This window comes from Camelus ferus, chromosome 1, assembly GCF_009834535.1.
Source record: "Camelus ferus isolate YT-003-E chromosome 1, BCGSAC_Cfer_1.0, whole genome shotgun sequence".
NCBI lineage: Eukaryota > Metazoa > Chordata > Mammalia > Artiodactyla > Camelidae > Camelus > Camelus ferus.
In genome coordinates, this window is record NC_045696.1 from 116,732,512 (window position 1) to 116,759,006 (window position 26,495).

Sequence of the window (26,495 nt, forward strand, 5' to 3'; positions counted from 1 at the left end):
TCCCCACCATATGCCTTCCTCTCTGAGGTCTACATCCTTTTGGGGAACTTCATGGGAAAAGCACTAAAAAGATGTTTACCTTGGGATTTTGTAATTCATTTTAGATTTTAATTTAATTTCCATTAACTTAGCTCATTTACCACAGCTTTAATCATACCACCACCCACTGGCTCCATACTGTAACAGTGGAGTCTGGGTTTGGGATCGGGGGGAAGAATTAGCGGGATTAGTTCGAGGGAATGTCACGCACGCCCAGGGATGACCCGTGAAACATGATCAGACTAGTGTAGCCCAAAGAGTGAAATATTTTCTGCAGTAAGACATTCAGGGTTATTTTAACAAGTCCCAGGAGATCAGATTCTTGGACAACAACAATAACAACAAAAAACAGAGTAAAATTATGTTTTTAAAAGTCCTAACATATCCACAGGAAAAGCATTTGCAGACTGACTGAGAAACGTGAACAAAACTAAATTTGAAATATTGCTTCATTCACTTTTACTCTCAATCCCCGTGCAGAGCTGCACATACATACAGGAAGTACTGAGAATGCTTTATTTGTTGGCAAACGTGTTATAGTCATACTTCAAGAGATTTTTATTTATTTATTTTAATAAGAAGGCTTCCAACTTCTTACAAGGATGAAACTGAGTCTGGAAAGAAACTGAAATCCTATTTTGCACATCGAAAATGACAATCGAGTGGAGATTTTACAGGTTTACCCTTGAATGTGGAGCAAGGGAAGAACAAAGAACAATGATGTGTATCGTGGGCTGAAAAGCACGTACAATGTGGTTGAATTCTTATGATTAATTTCTCAAAAGCTTTCCCACTGAGGGGAAACATGCCAAATGAAGTGAATGAATCAAAAGTGGGCTGCTATCTGTGGTCCATTTCTGACTTATCCACTTGGCAGGTGAAGCTTGTTTTCCTACGGAAACCTAATTCCCAAGAATGCTCCATTAGCCTACAATATAGGCGGCCCAAAGCGCTCGAACGATGGAGGGACAGAGCTGGAATTTCTCTTTGTTTCAATGGATAAACTTCCACTAAGTTTCAGTTGGGTTTTAGAGTCAGGTGGTTTGGGACTGCAATTGTAGGTCCTGATTTCCCTTGCTTCCTTGCTGAGGGACGCTGGACCAGGTTTTTCCTTCTCTTATCCTTCACTAGTCTTCTTATCTAGTACATGAACTTAACAACCAATCTCCATGAGTGCTATGAGAATAAAAAAGTTCATGTCTGTAAAGTGCTTAGGGTACACTTTGGTTCACAGGAGCGACTATACCACCAGCAGCACCAACATCATCACGGAGCCTTTGTCGGGAGGGCAGGGCTGTTGCCCTGATCTATAGCCCATAAGTACAGACCCCGCCCTCTTCAACAGGTGTCGAGAATGCAGTGGGGAACGGAGGACGGGGTCTCTCCAAGTAGGGCTGGGTTAAGAACTACTGGTGGATGGAGCGTTGGCAGTTTTTCATTCTCAGGGAACGCACGTAAGTTGAGCCCTGCCTGCTGGTGTCTGTGTGTGCACACATGCAAATGTGACACCTTTTATTTCAGGCTGAACATCTGCTGTTCCCTGCCAGATGGAAGTGACGAGAGAGGTAGGGAGAGAGAGGCCTTTTTTGTCTTGTTTATGGGATGGCAGGTGGCCTTTTCATCCTCTGACTTCCCAACCCAGTGAACCCCCACGGAACTTAAAAATCTAACTGCTCACTGTTCAACTTGCAAACAGGAGCTGAAATCCCCAGATGTCATCGAAACAGGGCTGATCTCTTTGCAGGGGATGCCTCATCTATTTGATTGACAAAAGGCTACACAGGAGCGAATCCAGAGGAGATGAAACAGGAGCCCATTCACAGATGTTTGTAGCTTTTTTGTGTGTTCTTCATTTTATGTGCTTCTAACATATGCTGAGGTGGAATCTGGTTTCTAAGAAAATGTTGCTGAACTAGGACTGTACAGCCTCTAACGAGGGGACTACCCGTGGCTCGCATGCAGCCACTAGCTTTGCTTCATTTGTGCGATCACCACTGACCACCCCTCCCCTTTTCTGGACTCTGTCTCTTATGGCAACTCTTCAGCCAACTGGATTCCCATGGAAACCACTGCAGTTTCTACTACAGTGTGATCTCCCATCCTCCTCGATCCCCTCCCCTTCCCCCACCACACACACACACATACACAAACACACGCACACACTGCTAAAACCTGGGAGGGCACTTGACTTAGGGGAACCACTCAGTCTTTCCACAGGATTCTAGAATCAACCAAGAGACGAGATTAATCTGCTGCCCCATTGAATTGAGGAGCCGCCATCTGTTACCATTTCCTGCCATTAGGACAAGGAAAGAAAGATGACGAGTTTACCGAAGGACAGAGAAGAACAGAGAGAAAAGGAAAAGGAAGAAATGGAGAGAAAATAGAATAAGAAATGGAGTTTGGGAGCCAGATTATTAAAGTTTCTGAGATCCAGGTGTGCACGTGAGGGTGTATATGATGTGTGTGTGTATTTTATTTGACCCTGTAAGATACCTGTTATCCTTACAATAAATCTCTTCTGCCTTTAACGCTCTATTTGAGGTGAATTTCAATTGCCTACAGTAGATGTCCTCATTCAGACTTGGCCCCAAATTTAGCAGTCTTCTTAGGCTGGCCCTCTTGCCAATGCCCCACAGTAACTCTGTCCAAAAATAAAATTTTTAAAAAGAATCAGCTTGTAGTTTGAGAAGGAGTGAGGGCAACCTCTTTCTTTGGTTTTACAGCTCTTGGAAGTATAAAGCCTTCATCTCTCTGAGGTTGGGGACCAAGTAGGAGAAACAAAACTTCAGGGATAGAGGGGAGTGTAAACTTAGAGACCAGTGGAGTCCAGTCGTCCCTAAGATCTTCTTCAAGGCGTGGGGGAATGGGATGAGACTGACAATAGTGAGGGGCTAAAGCAGTAAGCACAGTGACCACTAAGAAGAGACGAGGGCACTGAGGGTCACTGTGCTGTAGTCAGAGCACGTAGGATGGGTAAAGACGTGCAAGAAATTCAACAGCAACCTTCATTTACTCAACGTCCTGAGCGTGAATACAACACTGGGCTCTGAGGACACTAACCAAAGCACGATCTCTTCCTTCAAGGTACTGTGTTTGCCACAACTTCTGGATCTACTGGAAAACACCTGTAGGGGTATTCCAGAACATAAAATGTACACTGGATGCAAGGAAAATTTCCAGGCCCTTACTTACTGAGCTTGTCCTCGCGTATCTGCCACTGTTTCAAGCACTATGAAAGTGTATGGCAGGTAAGATGGCTACTGCAAGATATTTCAAGGAAGGAGTTTTGCTCCCTAAGGGATAGTGTTGTGTTTTTTTTGTTTTTTTTTATTTTTCATTTTAGGAGGTTTTTTTTAAAAAACATCTTTATTGTGGTATAATTCCTGTACAGCAAACTACACATATTTCAGATGTAAATTTGATGAATTCTGATAGATGTATGCACCTATGACACCACCACCACAATCAGGATCGCTAACATTTCCATCACTCCCCAAGAGGTGCACATAGGGAGGGTATTTTAAAACACACAACCAACAGAACTCTTGTTAGGCTTGGGAGGGCAAGGAAAGCTGACCCGGTAAAACGCCATGTGAGTCCTTCAATATGCAATTTTCTAAGAATGATTATCTCAGGAAGGTGCAGAATTAATTATGTCTTCTTACTACACACGGCCGTGCTAGCTGAGGCACACCTACACACAGGCTACTCTTGAAAAGCTAAGTATCTGGGCTGTCAGATATGATTTTTACAATGATTACTACTCCGTAAGTCATTGTCAAGAAAATTGCTTCCAAGCAGCCCGATCTTATTTCAGACTAAAATGGGGACTAAGTTTAAACCAGGTCTTTCCTTTGGAAATAACTCTCTTTTCAGTATAATTTTGAAATACATTGTAATGCAGTCAAATAGGAAGCAAGAGATGTTGGCAAATCCCAGACTTCACTTGAAAGAGCCATTCAGGCTTGTTTTTAAGAAGCGAGGAGTCAAGCCTCATGGATGCAGTACAGCTTAATTACAGGAGGAAGTGTCTTGTGCCAAGAGGTCCAAGTGGACACAACTCCATAGTGCAAGGGAATCAGATCCCTTTTCCAATGACATCTGCATCTGAAATAGGGGCAAGATTCACCTTTGCATATTAAAGACATGGGGTCCACACCCCAAAAGAAATGTAATTTATATACAGATACCACCGAGGCTAATGCAGATTAAGTAATATGAGAAATGCTTGACCATCATATATATTATAGACTTTATACCTCACAGTTTACCACTAAGGGCAACAGATCATTATATTCTAATGAAGTATTTCATGAACATAGATAAGCTGCTTTACTAGACTCTGGAGTTTTCCACATGTAAGTTCATTTCATCCAAAAAGTTTGTGGCCTCATGCCCTGGGCAACAAAAGTGAGGTGAATAACAGTTCAGAATGGTCTGATGGTTAACAGTATTGATTTTCTCTAATTTCTGGGGGTCTTAGTGTTGTAATAATAATTCATTTATTTCTACAGAAAATATATGTGTTAGCCTAGATTTGAAGGCAGATCTTTTTTTCATCTTAACACAGCCTACTATATAACACCATTTACTATATCAAACCACCTGGAGGAATTAAGTTACCTCTATTGCAAGAGTTCCCTATCATTCAGCTTAAATTCCTTCTATGGCTTTTGAAACCTCTTGTCCTGAACTTATGAAAAGTGAAAAATAGCTGTTTTGCAATTTATCTGTTTTTTCAATATTCTTTCAAATTCTACTGGCTTTGTTACTTCTAAGATATATAACTCTTCATTCACGTAACATTTCATTTTAGACTCCTTTTATGAACTATATAGATGTCTGTCTTCAGGACTTTATTCATTTTCTCAAAATTTCACATAGGTCCCAGGTCCCAAAGTAAACTTTCTGACATTCATTCATTCAAGCATCAAACATATATTCAATGTTGATTCTGCATTATGCTCTGATTTAGGCACAGAGGATACATATAGAATAGAATACATAAAATAGACATTCTGGCAGGAAATTGATCATAAACAAGAAAATATACACATTAAAATAACTTCAGATTTTGTTAAATGCTAGAAAAATTTAAGCAAGGTGATGTGACTGGGAGGTAAACTCCAGGGCAGGTGAGCAGGTAAGACCAGAGGAGTAGCACTGCAGAAAGAAAAAAAAAACAGCAATGCAAAGGCCCTGAGGCATGAGAGGCAGGCAGGAGCCTGGCATGTGTAAGGAAGGGAAAGCACATCAGTGTGTTCGACTATAATCCTGGACCCAAGATGGTATCAGATAAGTTTGAAAGACAGGAAGGAGCTGGAATGTGTAGAATCTTGAAAGTTATGATAAGCCTGGATTTTATTAACAGTTCAGGAGGATCCACTGAAATACTCTAAGCAACAGAATGACATGATCCAATTTATATTTTGGAAAGACTGCTTCTGTAGACTTGAGGACAGAGGGTGGAAAGGGAATAAGGACAGAGATAAGGCTAGGCACGTTAGTCTACACAGGGGGTGCTCCCACCAGAGGCCACTCCTTCAAGACCGGAGAGGTAGCTATTTCACTTAATTCACAGAAACAAGCACTGAAGGTGAAACAAAATGAGGAGACAGAGGAGTATGTTCTAAATGAAAGAACAAAATAAAACCTCAGAAAACCCTAATGAAATGGAGATAAGTAATCTACCTGATAAACAGTTCAAATAAATGGACATAAGGATGCTCGCCAAACTCAGGAGAAAAATGAGAACAGTGAGAACTTCAACAAAGACTTAGAAAATATAAGAACCAAGCAGAACTGAAGAATATAATAACTGAAATGAAAAATACACTAGAGAGAATCAACAGCAGATAGGATTGTACAGAAGAACAGGCAAGCAGCCTAGAAGATAGAATAGTGGAAATCACTCAATCAGGACACCAAAAAGAAGAAAGTATTTAAAAAAATCCAGTATTTAAGGGGCCTTTGAGACAACATCAAGGGTATTAATATTTACATTATAAGAGTCTCAGAAGGAGAAGAAAAAGAAAAAGGGAACAGAAAACTTATTTGAAGAAATAATGGATGAAAACTTCCCTAATATGTGAAAGGAAACATATCCAGGTCCAGGAAGCACAGAAAGTTTCAAACAAGATGAATTCACAGAGATCCATACCAAGATATGTTATAATTAAAGTGGCAAAAGTTACAGACAAAGAGAGAATTTCAAAGCAGCAAGAGAAATGCAACTGAACACATATAAGGACCCCTCTCCTCAACTGCCCTGTAGAATATCTGCTGATTTTTCAGCAGAAACTTTACAGGCCAGAAGGGAGTGGCATGATACGTTTAAAGTTTTCAAAGGAAAAACTTACAACCTAGAGTACTCTATCTGGTAAGCTTTTCACTCAGAATTGAAGAAGAAATAGTTTTCAGACAAGCAAAAACTAAAGGAGATCTCTACCTTTAAGCTGACCTTATAAGAAATATTAAAGGGTCTTCTTCAAGTGGAAGAGAGAAGACAACAACAACAAAAAAGAGAAGATGACAACTAGAAATAAGAAAATATATGAAAGAAACAAATCTCACTAGTAAAGACAGACAGTAAAGGCAGTGGATCAGCCACTTAAAAAGCTAATATGAAGGTTAAAAAACAAAATTAGTACAATCACCAATAACTACAATTATTAGTTAAGGGAAATACAAAAAAAATAAAACTTGGTGGGGAGGAATAACAATGTAGTGCTTATAAAATATCTTCAAACTTCAGCAACTATCAGGTCAAAATAGGTGGCTGCATATACAGGTCAATATATATGAAACTCATGGTAACCACAAACCAAAAACCCACAATAAATACATAAAAAATCAAACGAAAGGGATCCAAACATAATAATAAAGAAATCTATCAAACCACAAGGGAATAAAGTAAGAGGAGACAGGAACAGAGAATAATTACAAAACCAAGCATAAAGCAATTAACAAAATGGCAATAAGCATATACCCACCAAAATTACTATGAATTTAATTACTTTAATTATATAAGCTAGCTGAGTGGATAAAACAACAAGATCCATCCATATGCTGCCTACCAGAGATTCACCTCAGATCTAGACACAAACACAGACTGAAAGTGAAGGGATGGAGAAAGATAGTTCATGCAAATGGAAAAGAAAAGAAAGCTGGGGTAGCAATACTCATATCAGACAGACTTTCAAACAAAGACTGTACCAAAGACAAAGGCATTACATAATGATTAAGGAGTCTATCCAACCAGAAGATATAACATTTGTAAAACATTTATGCACCCAACATAGGAGCACCTAAATATGTAAAGCAAACATTAACAGAAATAAAGGGAGAAACTGACAGAAATACAATAATATCCCACTTACATCATGATCATGAAGACAGAGAATCAATAAGGAAACAACGGCCTTAAGTAGCACATTAGCTCTGATGCAGTTAACACATCTATACAGAATATTCCATCTAAAAGCACAGAATACACATATTTTTCAAGTGCACATGCAACATCTCCAGGACAGATCACATGTTAGACCACAAAACATCTCCATAAATTTAAGAAGACTAAAATCATATCAAAGATCTTTCCTGACCGTAATAGTATGAAACTAAAAATCAACTATAAAAAGAAAACTGAAAAAAATCCACAAACATGTAAAGACTAAACAACACGTTACTAAACAATCAATGAGTAATGAAGAAATCAAAGAAGAAATTAAAAAATACCTTGAGACAAAAAGGAAACACAACTTTCCAAATTCTACATGATGCAGCAAAAGCAGTTCTAAGAGGGAAGTTTATAGCAAGAAAGGCCTACATAAAAAAAAAAAAGAAAGAAAGAAAAGAAAAAAAATTCAAGTGAACAACCTAAAGGTGCATTTAAAGGAACTAGAAAAAGAAAAACAAGTGATGTCCAAAGTTAGTAGAAGAAAGGAAACAGTAAAAATCAGAGTGAAAATCAATGAAATAGAAACAAACAAAAAAAATTAGCAAAGATTAATGAAACTAAGAACTACTTCTATGAAAAGACAAACAAAATTGACATTTAGCCAGACTCATCAAGAAAATAAAAAGAGCTCAAATAAATAAAATCTGAAATGAAAGAGGAGAAATTACAACTGATACCACAGAAATACTAAGGATCGTAAGAAAACATTATTAACAATTATAAGCAAACAAATAAAACAACCCAGATACATGGATAAATTCCTAGAAACATAGTCTTCCAAGACTGAATCAGGAAGAACTGGAAAATTCAGACAGACCAATTACTAGTAACAAAATTGAATCAGTAATGAAGAAAACTTCCAAAAACCAAAAGTCCAGGTTCAGATGGCTTCACTGGTAAAATCAAACAAACATTTAAAGAAGATTTAATACCTATTCTTCTCAAATTATTACAAAAAATTGAAAGGAAAGGAATGCTTCCCAACTCATTCTACAAGGCCAGCATTACATTAGTACCAAAACCAGACAAAGAAAACACACAAAAATTACAGCTTAATATCATCCCTGATGAATATAGAAGTAAAAATCATCAACAAAATATTAATAAATGGAATTCAACAATGCACTAAAAAGATCACATATCATGATCAATGGGATTCATTCCAGTGATGCAAGGATGGTTCAACATTTGCAAATTGATCAATGTGATTCATCACGTTAACAAAACAAGAAATAAAAATCATGTGATCAACTCAATAGATAGAGGGAAAAAATGACACAATTCTACATGCATTTATGGTAAATACTTTTGAAAAAATGGGCATCGAGGGAATGTATCTCAACATAATAAAGGCCATATATGGCAAACCCACAGCTAACATCATACTCAACGATGAAAAGCTGAAAGCTTTCTCTCTAAAATAAAGAACAAGACAAAGATGCCCACTCTCATCTCTTTCGTTCAACATAGTGTTAGAGGTCGCAGCTATAGCAATTAGGCAAGGAAAAGAAAAAAGCCAAACAAATTAAAGAGGAAAAAGTAAAACTGTCACTATTTACAGCTAGTATGATCCTATAAATAGAAAATCCTCAAAACACTATTAGAACTAATAAATGAACTTAGTAAAGCTGCAGGATATAAAATTAATATATATAAATCTATTGCATTTCTATATACTAATAACAAACTATCAGAAAGAGAAATAAAGAAAACAATCCCATTTATAATTGAATCAAAAAGACTAAAATATTTAGGAATAAATTTAACCAAGCAGGTAAAAGACCTGTATTCTAAAAACTATAAGACACTGAGGAAAGAAACTGAAGATGACACAAACAAATGGAAAACTATACTGTGCTCATGAATTGGAAGAATCAATATTGTTAAAGTGTTCATACTACCTAAAGCAATCTTCAGATTCAATGCAATCCCAACAGAACACCAATGGCATTTTCCACAAAACTAGAACAAATAACCCTAAGATTTTTATGGAACCACAGAAGACTCCAAATAACCAAAGGAATTTTGAGAAAGAAGAACAAAGCTGGAGGTATCATGCTCCCACACTTGAAACTGCTACAAAGCTGGTAATCAAAGAGTATAGTACCTGGTAATCAAAACCTGGCACAAAAACAGAGATCAATGGAATGGAATAGAGAAGCTTAGAAATAAACCCACCTCATACAGTCCGTTGATCTATGACAAAGGAAGCAAGACTATACAATGGGGAAAGACAGTCTCTTTAATACACAATGTTGGGAAAACTGGACAGCTATGTGCAAGGGAATGAAACTGGACTACTTTCTTATACCATATACAAAAATAAACTCAGAATGGACTAAAGATTTCAATGTAAGACCTGATTCATAATACTCCTAGAGGAAAACATAGGCAGTAAGTTTGATATTGGTCTCCATAATAGTCTTTTGGATGTCTCTTCAGGTAAAGGAGACAAAAGCAAAAATAAACAAATGGGACTACATCCTACTAATAAGCTTTTTACACAGTGAAGAAAACTACCAAAAAAACAAGAGGCAACCTACTAAATGGGAGGAGGTATTTGTAAATGATATTATTTAATAAAGGATTGATACCAAAATATATAAAGAACTCATACAACTCACTATCAAAAAACCCAAACAACCCAATTAAAAAATAGGCAGAGGACCTATAAACAGACATTTTTCTAAAGAAGACATACAGATGGCCAACAGGTACATGAAAAGATGCTCAACATCAATAATCATCAGGGAAAAGCAAATAAAAACCACAGGAAGTTATCACCTCACACCTGTAAGAAGGTGTGATCTTCATCAAAAGATTTGATGGTGTAACCATCATCAAAAAGGCAACAAATAACAGATGCTGGTGAGGATGTGGAGAAAAGGGAACTCTCATGCACTGTTGGTGGAAATATAAATTAGTGTAGCCACTACAGAAAACAGTATGGAAGTTCCTCAAAAGAGTTAAAATAGAAATATCATACAATCTATCAATTCTACTTCTGAGTATTTATCTGAAGAAAATGAAAACCCTAATTTGAAAAGATGTATGTACCCCTATGTTCACTGCAGCACTAGTTCCATAATTAAGACGTGGAGATAATCTAAGTGTCCACTGATATGTGAATGGATAAAGAACATGTGTTATATTATACAATGAAATATTACTCAGCCATAAAAATGATAAGATCCTGACGTCTGCAGCAGCATGGATGAACCTGGAGGGTATTATGGTAAGTGAAGTAAGTCAGACAGAGAAAAACATGTACCATATACTCACTTATATGTGGAATCTAAAAAACAAAACAAAAGAACAAACAAAACAGAAACAGACTATTAGATACAGAGAACAAAGTGGTGGATCCCAGAGGGGAGAAGGTTGGGGGTTGAATGAAATAGGTGAAGAGGATTAAGAGGTACAAATTTCCAGCTACGAAATATAAATAAGTCACAGGGATGTAACATACACAAAGGGTATATAGTCAACGACGTCGTAACAACTAGGTATGGTGCTGGATGGTAACTGGATTTATTGTGGTGATCATAGTATCTAAAGATACTGAACCACTATGTTGTACATCTTAATCTAATATAACATTGTTTGTTAATTATAATTCAATGTAAAGAAAAAGAATAGAGGCAGGGAGGACCACTGTATCACTTGTCATTTGTCATCATCAGAGAGAGGTGTTTCAGCAGCTGCACACACACATACACACACCTGCAACTCCCACAGGCTGGTGAGGGCAAGCTGACTCTTCTGTTAGTGTGAAACTTTTACATTTAATTATGTTTAATATATACAATTTATTTAATGCATACTATCACCCTGGGACGTTTTTCATTAATTATGTTTCTAAATGTCAAGACTCTAGAGTATTCAGTTTTGTAACTACACTAATCATGGGTGTGTGCAGAGACAGTGTGTGCTGGTGGGGGAATTGGGGTATTGGGATGAATGCTGGGGTTCGGAGTGGCTATGGGTCAGCACCGGGCTCCCTTGTCTGTGTTCAGGAAACTTCTCTGAACTTCGGTGTACCCTCTTGTAGAGATGGGAGTTCAAAGATCTTCACCTTGAGGCCACTGACCATCAGGAGCCCGGGAAGGTCTCTCTCCCTTTACTAAAGATGGGAGAGACTGAAGGAGGAGACTTTATTTTTTCATGCTGATCAGGTTATATGAAAAACAGTGGAAAAAATGAAGGAAAAAATGAGGTAACCAACACATTTAAAATTGAATAGGTTTCGAGTAACCCCTAGTAAGGTAAAACTGGAGAATTGATCATCTTTTTTCAACAACCATTGTCATTTGCTGCTTCACAACCACACCAGCAAGTCAGTGCCTACCACGTGCCAAACACAGGCGATACATCTACCAGTACCTGGTCTTCAGTGTGTTCGTGTTATTAATTTTTTGAAACAGATTATTTTACGTATTCGTCAATCACTCCCACAAATTCAAAATTCTTACATTAAGGCATGCTAAATTTCACAGCCAACAACTAGTTTGTGCTAAAATCAGTTTTATAGGCTTTACCACGAGAAGCCGGGAAGCAAATTTCTCATAATCTCCATAGACAGAAGTAGCTACATTAATCTGTGTCTTTACTGGGGTCATCCAGGAAATATAAATAAGGGCAAACACAGAAAATACGCTGAGTGCATAAAACGCATAATTAGCATGAGGTCGGAACAGTGCTAGCTGCCCTTTCCATAGACTTGGAAAATATTTTCTACATCTTAATTAATTTTCCTATGAGAACTGGATGGGGCACCATTCTAAAGTCACATCATTTATCACCGTCCTAGAGTCATACCTCACTTCAACATGCACGTATCCTCTAAATTTTGACTATTTCTTAAGATGCTTTTTTTGTTCTTTATTTCAAAACGGGTTGACGATCAGTCTTCTCGTCACCCAGGTGTTCTGGTACCTCTGTTACCTGATAGTTTATGAGTGACTTGGTATAAAGGGTGATATCGAGAAGGCGAAATCAGAAAGACACAGGCAATCAAAGAGAGATCAGCAGTATGTGTCAGCAACGATGGGGGATTTGGGGATGAAGGGAAAGGATGAAGAGAGGGGAGGAGAGAGATGAGAGAGATGATAAAGGCCTGGACAACATGGCAGAGAGGCCACAGAACAGGATTTGCAGCGAAGTTGCATTCATGTGGTTTGCATTTCCATTGTGCAAATGTTCCTCCTTCCAGAGCCCCGTGACCAGCCTTCCACAAAGGCTTCAACCTGTCAGAAACCCTGTGTGATTGGGTATTTTTGCTTGCGTGTGGGTGGAAATTAAGGAAAGGGGCTGGGTTCCACATTAGTCTGACACCAGGGCAGAGTTTCAGAGCAGAGAGCAGGAATCCACTAAATGTCAGAATATAAGCTTCCTCTAAAGTCATAATATCCTCAGAAACAGCACAAGACTTCTCCCCTCCGAGTATAAAACTATGGGTAACAGTGATTCAAATTTGCTTAGTCTTTAGAAGGCACAGCATCCCAGGATCTTAGAGATATATGTACATAGAAGCTTTGAGTGACAGAAGATCAGGAAATACAGAACAACTGCCCTTATAAATGTAGCTCAGGAGCCCTCTGTAAAGAAACAGCACTTTTAGTTCCAGCCATAATGAAATACTTATATTGAACTGATACTCCAGTAAAAAATACATAGACAAAATACAAAAAATAACTGTTTGAGAGCATTGGAGAGCAAAGTAAGACTCAAAGGGCTGTCATCCCTGGCGGGTGGGGGGGGGGGAGCACAGCAGTGTGGGCACCACGTTTATCCACATATTTTTTCCCCAGGGCATCAGCTGTTTCATTGTGAGGGGGACTCGTTGTTGAATGAAAGGAGTCTTACTGGCGGAGGAGACGGAGGAGGACGTTCAGGTGCTCCAAACCATCTGGGATTTGAGGAGTCAGTCCCAGAGAAGAGGTTAACTGCATCAATGTGGCCCTTGACCATTAGCCAGCTCCTAACTTGACACACACAGGGCAGTGCTCCAAGAAACTCAGACGGAAACAGCCGCTGAAAGGCTGAATGGTGGAGCAGAGATTCCAGCAGCCATGTATGCGGTGCTAAGGAGATGGAGGCTGTGAATTTCGGGTTCACCATATAGGAGGAGCCTTGGCAGACATCTCAGAATTTTAGCTGAGCTCCTGAAAAAGCATGGCTTATGAGTGAGGGCTACACCACCAGAGTAAGGGCAGAACTGAAACAGATCAGCCTAACAAGGCCAAAGAGGGACTGTGGACAGGATGAAGGTGACTTGCTGGTACTTGACCTACCCGCCAAAAGAAAATATAACCCTATTTGGACGAAAATAATACAGACACTTTTTCCTCAGCAACATCTACATTTAAACAAAATCATGACATCTGCTAAGAAAACGGGACCAAATGACCAACCCCCCCCCCAAAAACCCCAACAAAAACAAACCAAAAAACCCCAAAAGAAATAACAGAATGAAAACAGTCCCACAGGCAATTCAGATATTGGAGTTTTAAAATCAGTGTGATTAATGCTGTAGCAAAGAGAAAAAGAGGATCAAAAATCGGCTAAAGATAAGGACCTTAAATGTAATCAAATGAAAAGAAAGTAGGGGTCGCGTTCTAACATTGTCCACTTGTCCATGCTAAGGAATGTTGGCTATTTCTCTCTGCCCTCCTTTCTTTTTCCTTTTTTTGGTTGCTTCCATCCTATTCAAAAACAGTTGTCACAATAGGCTGTCATGGGGAACATAAAAGGCACCTATTGTCTTAAAACCTGATCTACTGGAAGGACTGACAAGAAAAGAGTCTTCAAGAAGAGGCAACGTAACTCGTAGCGTACAGAGTTTAAAATGACATGTTACCTGTGCCCATTCTGTGTTCCCGCCACTTACAAGTTTGTGTGATCACACACATATTTCGTTAACCATTCTGCATCTGGTTTCATCCCATAAAAACTGATCGACACTTACCTTAAATAGTCATTTTACGCATTAAAGGGGATGTTTCAGATGGTCAGAGTACTTAGCACAAATAGATTCGTAATAATATTGATACTTCCTTTGCTGTTTGCTGTTGTCAGTGGAGAGAAGAGCACATTCAAAACTGGTAATCTTGAACTTCAGAAAGGGGTACCATCTATGTGCTGACTGTCATTTGATAAACTCAACCAAGATGAGGGAATACACAATTTGGATTCTGTCTTTCAAAGCGGAGAATACTGATGACAAACAAAATGTCTGCCCACTATGGGTTCATCAAAACCAGAGCTTCTCAGACCCCCAGGGGAAAAACTGACTATGGCAAATACCTTGGACAAAGCTGAAGGCAGCAGATCAAGGTTTCTGTTGATACAGACTGCTATGCCTACATGCTCTGGCTTGCCTTTCAACAATCATTCCTATTAGACCATTTGTCTCTCTGACACATCTAATGAAGTCATGTTCACGAGCAGCTTAATCACAGGATGCAGTAAAGGACATATTTGACAGGGACGCTGTTTGTATAAACTGAAACAGGCAGCAAATATATAATTTCATAAAATGTTCATTATGCTTTCAGTGTGCCAGTCTTTGGCTTGAATGTTTTCATGCATATTTAGTCATTTTAAGATAGACTGCTTTGGGAATCGGTTAACAACAACAACAACAACAACAACAACAAAAGATATTCTTAAGCAAGATGCATGCCAAGCAGTGGAGTAGTGAACAATTACAGACAGCAAATTCTGAACCACATACTCTACCTGGAAATCTTTAAATTCAGGAGAAATCACACATCTCTAGCTAAATATTATATGTCACTGAAATTGATTCTGGTTGTAAGCACAGGAAAATAAACAAGAAAGAAACTGAGTTAAAAGAAGTCACCCATAAATAATACTTTTCTAAAATGTTGATAACAAAACCCAGGTTTGACTTCTAGATAATTATCTAATTGCTCAGCTAGCTGCTGGACAGTCAGATGCTATCTGTTCAGAGACTTTTTGAAGTGAGGTCATGACAGGTGCCTTTCCTGATATAAATGATCTCCAGGCACTGCCCGTGTGTTTAGGTCGCTGCGCTAATTAGAAGTGAGACTTACATCACTCTCGTGACCTTCTCGGAGGTTGTATGTGAGGTCGTGCTGAATGTCTTCCACAAACTTGTGAGCGTATTCTGGGTAAAGGTCCAGCACTTCAAAGAGCCCTTTGAGGATGATGCACTGGAGATCACAGTAGGTGAGTGCCTTCACATCCGCATTGGTCTTAATCACTTGGTCCTTAATTGATAGATTTGCTCCAATTAAATCCCCTTTCCCTTGAAAGAGTGAAAAAAGAGACATATTTCTTTAGAAGCAAGCTGAGGACTAGTAACTTCATTTGATTTACAGGCTTCACTTCTCTGAAATGACACTGAAAGAGAAGACGTGCCTTTCTCTGGGGCAGGGTTTCTCAGCCTCAGCATTGTTGAGATTTGGGACCCGATATTTCTTTGTTGTGTTGGAGGGGTGTTCTGTACAGGGTAGAATGTCCAGCAGCACTGCACATCCCCCCACCCCCAGAGGTGACAACCAAAAATACCTGCAGGCATTGCCAACTGTCCCTTGGCAGGCAAAATTGTCCTCAGTTGAGAAAACTGGTCTAGAGAACAAAGCCCAGGAGCCCTAGAGCTAGGAGCTGTAGGTCACAGGTGAGACCCTGACAGGTCCCTCACAGGACTCAGTAAATGACTTGAGACAAAGCAGTCGACATTTTAAAAAAAAATCACAGTTGCTTTAACCATTAAGGGAAATAATAACGGCTTGGTTTTTCTGACTGTAAAAATGCTCCGTGATTCTGAGGTGAGACCATCAGGAGATGTACTAAAATTTTGATTCTAGCACTTTGGACAATAATACAAGCATCACCTTAGCTTTCTAATATACTCAGGTTGTTTTATTTCTCTCTCAATATGTCTACAAGGCAGGAGGGTGGTGTGGGAGGAGGAAGCTGAGAGGCAGAGGTAGCCATTGGGCATGAAGGACAATGGAGGTTACTACATAAAAAGGCAAAACACATGTCATAGTTTTAATGCCCTGTGACAGCGTAAAATCCCATTTTCTCCAGTAAAAAAAAAAAGAAACAAAACATAAAAGCTCTGAGCTCATCACTCAGGCCACTGCAAGAAGAGAGGACGTTATCATTACTTCATTCAAGTTATCTGTGCTGCACCCCACAGACAGTGCCCTCTGATATTTCATCTGTAACTCCTCTGCCTTTCAGTCTTTGGTTGGAATTCACCTGCCTGGGAATAGCTCACTTCTTTGAGTCTGCTGATTAGATAATATTGGACAACTACTGAAATCTTTAAAATCTTAAAATTGGTTTGAATCAGTTTCACTTAGCAGGAAGTTGCACATCACTGGAAGTGTTAACAAAAAAACTGATGGCAGCTTGGGTTATATTTTAGACAGAGCCATTAATTCACTCGGTGTCCATGAGAGAAATCCAAAAGAAAATCTACTCAGTTCTCAAACTGAGGTGAAAAGCTGAGGTAATCTGACCAAGTTCATAAAGGACACTGGCGTTAGATTTAAGGACACAACTTAAGCATTTCTGCTTTGTCTTCAAATGTTGTTCTGCCTTGGGTTTAACTTATTTTTTTTAATGGTCACTCTGCTCTATTTCATAGGGAACTAACAGCCAACAGTTGGCCCACCCAAAACTAACAAACAATTTCTTCGGAATGTTATAGAACAAACTGTCCCCGGCCAACCTTAATCCAATAACATTTTTTAACTTCTAAATTTTTATTTTTTATTGTGCTCAGAATTTCTAGAAACAAAGTCTCTGGCATGAAGCAGGCTTCAATGAAAGTCAATTTTATTATATTTGACAGTAAAAGGAGACATGCCAAATTAATCATGAATACCTGAGCTTTTCAGAAATACTTCTGGCAAATCAAAAAATTGTAAATTATTGACTTATTTCTAGGTATTATCTTTGAATTAATATTGAATTTAAACCTCGAAATTGAGCCTATTTGGAAGAAGAAAAAAAAAAAGAAATCTGTATTTATAGACACTAAGGGGATAAACAGCACATGGTACTGAAGAATTCTTGATTTATCATTGACACCAAGACTGTTAAACTTGACAATTTTTCTTCTTGCATGTTTTATTAGAAATCTAAATTGCTGTTCAAAAACTCAAAGTTGGGTACTGATGCAAGATGTAAAGACAGCCAGGAAGACTGGCATACAGCAAATTTTCAAATTTTGTGTATCTGAGGAGAATTTATCACGATGCACTGCCTAGCTACGATGACCATTCACATTTTCTATTAAGCAACTGATGTTTGGAATAACTTTAGGACTGCTACACTTTCATAGCTTGGGTGACTAGAGTATGGTGATTTCAGCCACAGTGATCCCAGCTATTAAAACAGCACCAGCATCCTGCTAAACTTGACACCCTAGAAAGAATTCCAGCTGATTTATTTATCCAATAAATATTTATGGAGCACTGACATGTGTGCCAGACTTTGTGCTGAGCCCTGGCAAGGGACATGGTTCTCATCCTTACTAATTACTAATTTTATGGTTTTGTGGATTACTCACTGTCTAGATGTAGAACCTAGATCTAAGTTTCTTAATTACACTGGGTTTCAGTCTCCTTACTTCTAAAAGAAGATCTCTACGGTCCCTTACAGTCTCCATTGCTCAGAATTCCGTTACTGATACTTGCTAATCAGCTTGCCTTATCATCGGGGAAAGAGAAGTTGATGGGATGCATTTGCAAACCATCCCGGTTAGAGCTATAACTTACGATTAATTATAATTAGGCAGACTAATGCCATTTGTGAAGAGGGCTTTTATCAGTGCTTCGCCATCTCCTTTTAAACCACAATGAAGAAACTGGTGGGAAAACACAATTACTGGGACGTGAAATGAAGGTGTATAAGGAGAACAAATCTATCCCTGTAACAAACCCTGTACGTCAACTTACTCCCCAGGCATCAGAGTAAGAAATGCCTTTATGAACTGACTGGACGATGGAATTGCTTGAATAAATTATGGCTTGACAGCTGTTTGGTGATACTTTCCCCTACAACATTACATATTAATTTATTTTGTTGGCAGAGTGAACGCTTATTAAATATCTATAGATCAACTGTGAAGCCATATGCTTAAGTTGATCAAAGTCAGTATTGATTTAAATTGGCCCATAAGACAATATGACCATAGGGAAAGTAAAACAGTCAATCTCTGTTGAAAGAATGTTAACCACAGAGAGAAAATATTAATAATTTATTAGCTTTGTTTGGATTTAGTCCCAATACCACATAGGCGTGTTTAGAATGGCCATGTGCGTTTACATCACTTCTGAGAGATACACGGAAGCAGCAAAGGTGTGAAAACGTTAATTATGGGTCTCAATTGACGGAGGAAATCGGGGCTGGAAGCAAAAGGCAATGGATTAACTCTTTCAGCTGTTAGCAGAACTTTTTAAAATAAGAAAATGCGACTGAATCATGCATTACAAACAATAGTATTTACATAGAAGTCATCAAACTTGTACCTATGTTGATGTAATGCTATAGAAAATGCCTTTGTATTCCATTCCTTGAATTGTTACAAGTTGTTAAATTTAAAAATTCACCACAATTTTAAATTGTGTGGGTTACCAAATTTAAAAATTCACCATAATTTTCTGGTGAACTAAAAATTTACCCTAAAAAAACCCACATTACATACGTTTTAAAATGGTGCATTAATTTGCTTACATGAATATCAAACCATACATTTATGGAAAAGTAACTATATGCCCTTTTAAAAGCAGGCTGTGTTACTAGACAGGTTGTAAAACTTTCAGCAGTACTAAGGAAACCCACAGAAAAATACTGCATGATTGAAGTTAAATTTTTGAAGCAAATTTTAAAATTACTGTCACTTTTAATTTATAATAAAAATGACAGAATGACTGGTCTTTAACGTCACAGTTGGGAAGTGGGCACGAAGAAAGTTAAATTCTCCACTTGAAAAAGACACACATAAAGTCTCACACTGATAATGAGCTGACCAAGCTGATGATAAATAAACTTATTTTTTTTTAATTGAAGTATAGTTGATTTACGATGTTGCGTTAGTTTCTGGTGTATGACAGTGGTTCAGTATATATATATATATATATATATATATATATATATATATATATATATATATATATTCTTTTTCATACTCTTTTTCTTGTAAGTTATCACAAGATACTGAATATAGTTCCCTGCGCTATACAGTAGGACCTTGTTGTTTATTTCTTTTGTGTATACAAGTTTGTATCTGCTAATCCCAAATTCCTCATTTGTTGCTATTCCATGCCTTTCTATTAAGTAAAAAAACATAAGGGGGTGAATCAAGAATTGAGCCCAAGCTTTGGAAGGCAAGCCCGACCCTTCCTCTGGCAAGCAGTCAGCTGAAGTTGATGGGAAGCAATGAAAAGCACACTGGTATTCCACCCCTCGCTGGCCCCCATCTCTTCACCTCTAGTTGGGGATAATGACAAAACCTAATAGGGTTTGAATTGGATAATGGACATAAAACACCCGGCCCCTATTAGGGAGTCAGTAAATATTAATTCTCTTCTCTTTTCCAAAATATGACTTGTCTCGAGGCTTACTAGCTAAAATCTAGTGATTTCAGGCTTATTTTAGAGGTTGAAAAAGCACTGGATACAAAGTCTGAAGACCTCGATTAGCTTTGACTTTGGAAAAATAAGAAAATATGTCTCTTACCTGTCTCTTTGTGCTAAAAAACTTAAATAAGATCCCACATGTGAAAATATTTTGTAAAGGGTTAAGTTGTTCTTAAATATGAAAATTAAAAACAAATGAAAAGTGCTGTATTAGCCCATTTTTATTAACACAAATTCTAAACACTGGTGTACTACACTGGTGTTCAAAATCTGCTGCTTAGACCAGTACCTGATTCATTCATAGGCCCTCAAAAATATTAGTCAAATAAATAAATAAACAGACAAATGAAAGTGATTTTTAAAAGAAGTTCACTTAATTGTAGATGGGAATTTTTCTGCATTAACCCTGCGTGTCATCTTTTGTCAGCTGACTTTTTACATTTCGGTGAACACCAACTGTGTTTTCATAGCTGGAGTCAATTTTGTGGTACAAAATCTTCACAAATTGTCCTATGAGTTTTCTTTGAGGAAGCAAAAACAAAACAAAACAAAACAAAACAAACCTGTAGTCTCTTTGACAGTATTGGGTTAATGAATGCTATGAGAGCTTATTCTTAATATGTAATCATTTCTTGTGCCATTTCTAGCACAGGTAAAACTTAATTTTCAATGTTCTTCTCCAAATTGATTCTCCACAAAAATGCAGAAATGCCCTCTGAAAACAGATCAGCTGCTTCACCCAAAGGCTGTCTACATCTTAATTCATAATCTGCCTCAGGAATCAGAAAGAACTGTGTTCATGCTCTTGCTTTATTATTTGGGACAAAGTGAGTTAACTAAGATACTATTTATTCACTTGTAAAATGGTGGTAATATTTATACTGCTGGCTTTTTAACAGCACAGTGTAAACTCAAAACATAGCATAACAATTAATAATGATGATAGTTTTGGGATTAATAGATACATATATATTACTATATATAAAACAGATAAACAACAAGGACCTGCTGTATAGCACAGGAAACTATATTCAATTTCTTGTAATGAACCATAATGGAAAAGAAACAAAATACGTATATGCAAATGTATAACTGAATCTCTTTGCTGTACACCTGAAACTAACATTGTAAATTGGCTACTCGTCAATAAAAAGTAAGAATTAAAAAATAATAATAATGGCAGGGCATAGCTCAGTGGTAGACACGTTTAGCAGGCATGATGTCCTGCGTTCAATCCCCAGTACCTCCATTAAAATAAAAATAAAATTTTTAAAAACCTAATTACCTCCCCTCAAATTAAAAAAATTGGCAAAACAAACCCATATGAATAAGAATCCTGAGTCCACATATTCATGCATAAGTTTCCTTCTCTCAATTGCATTTTTCCCCCATTTTAACTCCTTAATTTATGCTCCAAAGTCTCACGAAGCTTTTCAACACAGACCTACCAAGAATCGCCAGGACCATGCTGTCTTTAAGCACTTCCATGGAACCTGAGCACACGAAGTAGATGGCCTGCAGAGCGTCTCCCTGACGCAGCAGATACTCCCCCGGGGCACAGAAGGAGGTTTTGATGTGTAGGGACAGAGACCTGAGGCAGCCCCGGCTGGCACACTCAAAAAGGGACAACTGCAAGATTTCCTTGTTCAGGTGCATAGTGATGTCAGAACGGAGCTCATCTGGAAAGTCTTTCAAAAGCTGTCAAAGAAGATAAAAGAGGGAACCAAGTTGGAGTGAGTCCTGTGTGACTGATTTACTGTAAGACAACAGGGGCTCTTCCCCACTGTGGGACCAACCAGAGTCCAGATGTGCTAATATATGTATGAATAATCCTGGAGAGATTTTTCAGTGACTGTGATCCCAGTTGTGAGCTATTGGATAACCAGCTGTTAATAAGTCTGGAGAAATAGAATAAATTAATAAAAGACTCTAGAATGAAACATATCATTCCTTGTGACTTGCTTCTCACAAAGACAGAAGATATGGAAATTGGACCCTCTAGTGTTTCCTCTGGTGTCATGATCATCTGAAGAGAGGAAAAAACAAATAATCACTTTAAAAATATTGATTACTGGTTTCACTGGGAGTTGGTGGAATGGTTATAGGACACCTTTTCTACAGTGATGATATGGAGTGTTTCTGGAAGTCCAAAGATAACACATGTGCTGAGAAACATATATATGTTTTGTTGGTTTTAAAGGCAGACATTAAGTTGATTAATCTAATATTCCATGATTACACCATTCAACTGTCATAAGAATTGGTTCCCTCAAAGGCCAATGAGAATGAAAATAAGTCTGCCTAACTGACCAGAGTACCAAGTTAATGTAAAACACGAGCCAATCAAAAGTAGCACCATGAACACGTAAGCCAGAGGATATGAAAGATGTATTGGGGTCATGAGGGATTGAAAATAATGAAATAAAGAAGTTGGTTGGTGGAGGTGTACTTCACTTTCGAGACCTGCATTACAGCACCTTACTTTTACCTTAGAATATGTGCTTTCTGCCTGAAAATGTCAACGTGATAAATGAACATTACCTCATTTGAATCTATTCCATTGTTGACTGACCAGGTTGTCTGGAAATATTCAAGCATCCTCTGCTTGAGCTGCTGGGGCAGGTGGTGGACGCGTATGAAGTCCTTCAGGTCCTTCGTTCTAGTGTGATACAGGGACCATCTGGAATACATCCTCTGTATGATCGCCGTCACGTTCCCAAACACCAGGGCGTGCATCAAGGCTAGAGAAAACACAGCACACAATGGGAGAGAACCAGGATGGAGGCGCTCCCTCCTTGAGTATAAATGTACAGTCTGCATAACCTAAATTGGCAGAGCACGCTGGTTAGGGATCTGAAGTCAGAAAAGACGTGAGGATTGTGCACTGAACAGTAGTCTTTAGTCAAACGGGACAGGGATGGCCTGGAGGACGCCAGCAGGTAGCGCGAGAAGGGCTTGGACCCACCTGGGTCTGTGAGACTGGGAGGGAGAGCCAAGTGTGCCCACATGGACAGGCAGACCAACTCTCTGTGATGTTCAGATTTCAGCCCTGATTCCCATCTTGGGATGGGATTGACAAGGAGGTCGGGAGCACGGGGGTTGGGTGAAATCACTGGTTTCTGCAGTTTTTGGTTAAAAAAAAAAAAGACTATAAAAATTTAGTAGTTTGTCTATTAAGATCTATCTGAAGTTCCCTGTATCAAAACCTCAATGTCCAAAGAACTATGTTAAAAGCTTCTTAGCATCAGATAAATTAGTGCAGATGTGTCAGTTTATTACATCCTGAATATTTCAAAATAGCTCCAATTCGAATTCTTTTTTCCCAACATTTACTAGAAATTAGTAATCTTTGTTATACTAATCTCAACCTAATCTAACACTGGGATTAAAATTCTTCATCAGGTTATACATCATCCTTTCTCTATGGAAATATGGTCACTATGCCAATAAAGTCATCCCATATTAACAAGGAAGGTCTCAATATTTTGGCTAGGTTAACAGAATAGGGTTAAACTTAGGGTCTATATCCAGGAGGCAATATAATGTTGCAGGGGAAACATGGACTTCAGAATCGGACATCACTGGATTTAAATCTTGGCTTTACCCCTTCCTAATTGTTGTAAGCCAGGCAAGATAAATAATTCTCTTGCAAGGAATTATCAATTTCCTTGTATGCAAATGGACACAATAGTACTTTACTCAAAGGGTTATTTCAGGATTTAAAGAGTTCATATTATATATATAACATATATAATATGTTAGTTTTTCCCATGAAAGTAAAAAGTGTTATAAATTTTCAGGATGCTCCAAGGTGTAAAATTTGGGGGTAAAACCCAGATTTAAGGTTTTCCAGCAACCTCTTAAATAACTAAGAGTAATTCTTTGTGGAAATAACTGCTTTTTTATTTAATTGCATGATTTTTACCTATAATAGCTGAGTGACTGTAGTGATAGTGTTTTATTTATTTCTTTATTGACGTGTAGTTGATTTACAGTGTTAGTTTCAGGTGTGCAGCCAAGAGATTCAGATCCACATATATTTTCAGATTCTTTTCCATTATACCTTACTATAAGAAATGGAAATAACTTCTTGATGAAAGAAATTCAAGAAATATTCAATAAATGCCTGCTACATGCATGCACATATTCTTCTTAAATGGTCAAAAATGAAATGTCTTCCAAAGAGTTAAAAATATCCTAGGAAAAACATACATTGCTAAACAACTTCATGTTGCACGGTTAGTAGATTCTAAAGAGAGGCTCATTATTCTGTATGGTGTTAGAAGCACAATGGTTCTGTTGTTTAAATATTTTACTTGGAAGGAGATTTCTACTTATGATGAACACTCAGCAAAGAAAAGAACTGATTCTGTTCCAAGTGAAAGGAATTAAACACCGATTTCAGGCTCCATTAATATGCTTATGTGCTTCGTGTTCAGAAGCCCTACCACCTGGAAGAGTATGTAGTAACAGTCTTTAATGGAGATTAAACTGAGTACCGAGAACAATTTTATTTCATTTATTTTAACACGGCTTTCCTTAATTATGTGTATGATTTTAACTTTGCTTTGTTTAATTATAATGTGTGTAAAGCACTTCAGGTAGGAGAAGTGGTATGTTCAGACCATTTAGCATCCTAATTGTACATGATCAATAAAATGAACTGCTGCATTAATGGCAGCATTCGTAAGTGTTGTGGGAAAGCACTAGTCTATGTCTGAGGCACCATAATCTCAAAATTTCAAATTTTCAGCATAGGAAATCACTTTCAATTTAAGTAGTTAAAAACTAAAACCCTAGTCTCCTAGTTTTTCGGTTTCCAAAGTTATCATTGCCTCTCTGTCACTGGTTATCACTTTCACACTGGCAAAGAGTGTGTGTAACTGTCAGGCCAAATCATTCCATCTGCTACAGAAGTTTGACTCAAGAACTTTTATATCCAGGTCAGTCTGGAAGTTATCATTCACTTTTCCTTTTATTCCTTGCAAATTTGATATATATAATTCCTCAAGTAGCACACTAGGCCTGCCACCGAGTGTGTGGGAGGCTCTTTTTCTTTCTGGAGGAGTCTTGTAGAGAATGCGTTTTGTAGAACACCATCTTAGTATCAGGTCTTTGGAGGAAACCCAACAATCAGGATCCGGGAGGAAAGTAAACAGACCTCAAATGAAAGTGCACTCTTGGAGGCTGCCTGGTTTTCTCTTTTTGCCTTGTCTTTCCCTTCTCCTTCCCCCTTTTCCCTCCTGCTTCCCTGCCCCGCTCTCCCTCCCTCCCACCACTCTGGATTTTGGGCAGCCTTGCTGTCCTGAGGTGTAACATCATTCCTGATTTCTTTAGCTGACTACTTCGCAGCGCCTTCAGAAGCTGCAGAGGGACCGTGCTCTCCTGCTGTAAAGAGACCAGAGCTCCGGCTTTGGGTAATCCCAGCTGCCCTGTTCCTCTCTCTCACCTACTTATTGCCCTGGAATTTTCCAGTCCTTGCTACAAATACACTGGGTTGTGGGTGGCAGAGAAAACAGAGAGTGAGAACAATTTCCTAAATGATGAATTGAAATGGTGGTGTAGAGACATCTTAAAAACAGTGAATTTGTGAGCACCGTAGCCCATAGGGGTCCAATAAAATCATGTCAGGATAGTGTATATAGGATTAAAAGGACCCAAGGGAAGCCTTGGGTGTTGAGAATTTCACTCTATCTCTTCCATGACAGCCATGCCTCATTTAAACTGGACATGTCCTCAGTGATGAGTCCTCATGTATAAAAAGACTGAAAAGACTATCTTTTGGTGACGGAATTATACGTAATTTTATTTTTTTATGTGGCTTTTCCAGTCTTTTCAAAGTGTGCATTATCATAGAAGTTGAAATGGGAAAAGAAGGGACATCACCTGCCTAAGTACCTATTTCCACGGCTAAACTGTGAACTCCACGAAGGAAACATCATATCTGAGTCCCTTTGTTTCCCCAGCACCTAGCACAGTGCCTGGCATAATTTTAGTGCACCATAAATATTTATGGAACTGAAATGAACCTCTGGCAGTTTGACGCTTTCTTTAAAAAAGTTTTATAATCATAAGTAAGTAGCTCAGAAAATTTTTGATGAACAGTTCAGTCCCATCAAACCTGTCCCGTCATTCCCATCCCACTCTCCAAAGGCAACCTTTCAGAATTATTTCCTTTACATCTTTTTGTGATCATCACCAATATTTTTGATCATATAATTTCACTTCTGTTGCTTGACTTATCAGATTAAGACAAAACCTAAAAAACAACTTGGCATGAAAGGTGAGAAACTCAACTCACTGCTGCCCACTTTCTCATTCCACTAACCATCCCATTGATAGTTACAGTA

At 38.2% G+C, this 26,495-nt stretch overlaps 1 protein-coding gene across 1 annotated transcript in view; it reads right to left on the reverse strand.

Annotated features, from left to right (window-relative positions):
• The window catches only part of KCNH8 (potassium voltage-gated channel subfamily H member 8), a 353,249-nt gene that overhangs the window by 49,518 nt on the left and 277,236 nt on the right, over positions 1-26,495 (reverse strand). Inside the window, exons 9-11 of the mRNA XM_006192862.3 lie at positions 22,687-22,886; positions 21,594-21,843; positions 15,580-15,794 (exon numbers count right to left, since the gene is read on the reverse strand). Coding sequence (XP_006192924.2) covers positions 15,580-15,794; positions 21,594-21,843; positions 22,687-22,886 — 665 coding nt within the window. The remainder of the gene's footprint in view (positions 1-15,579; positions 15,795-21,593; positions 21,844-22,686; positions 22,887-26,495) is intronic.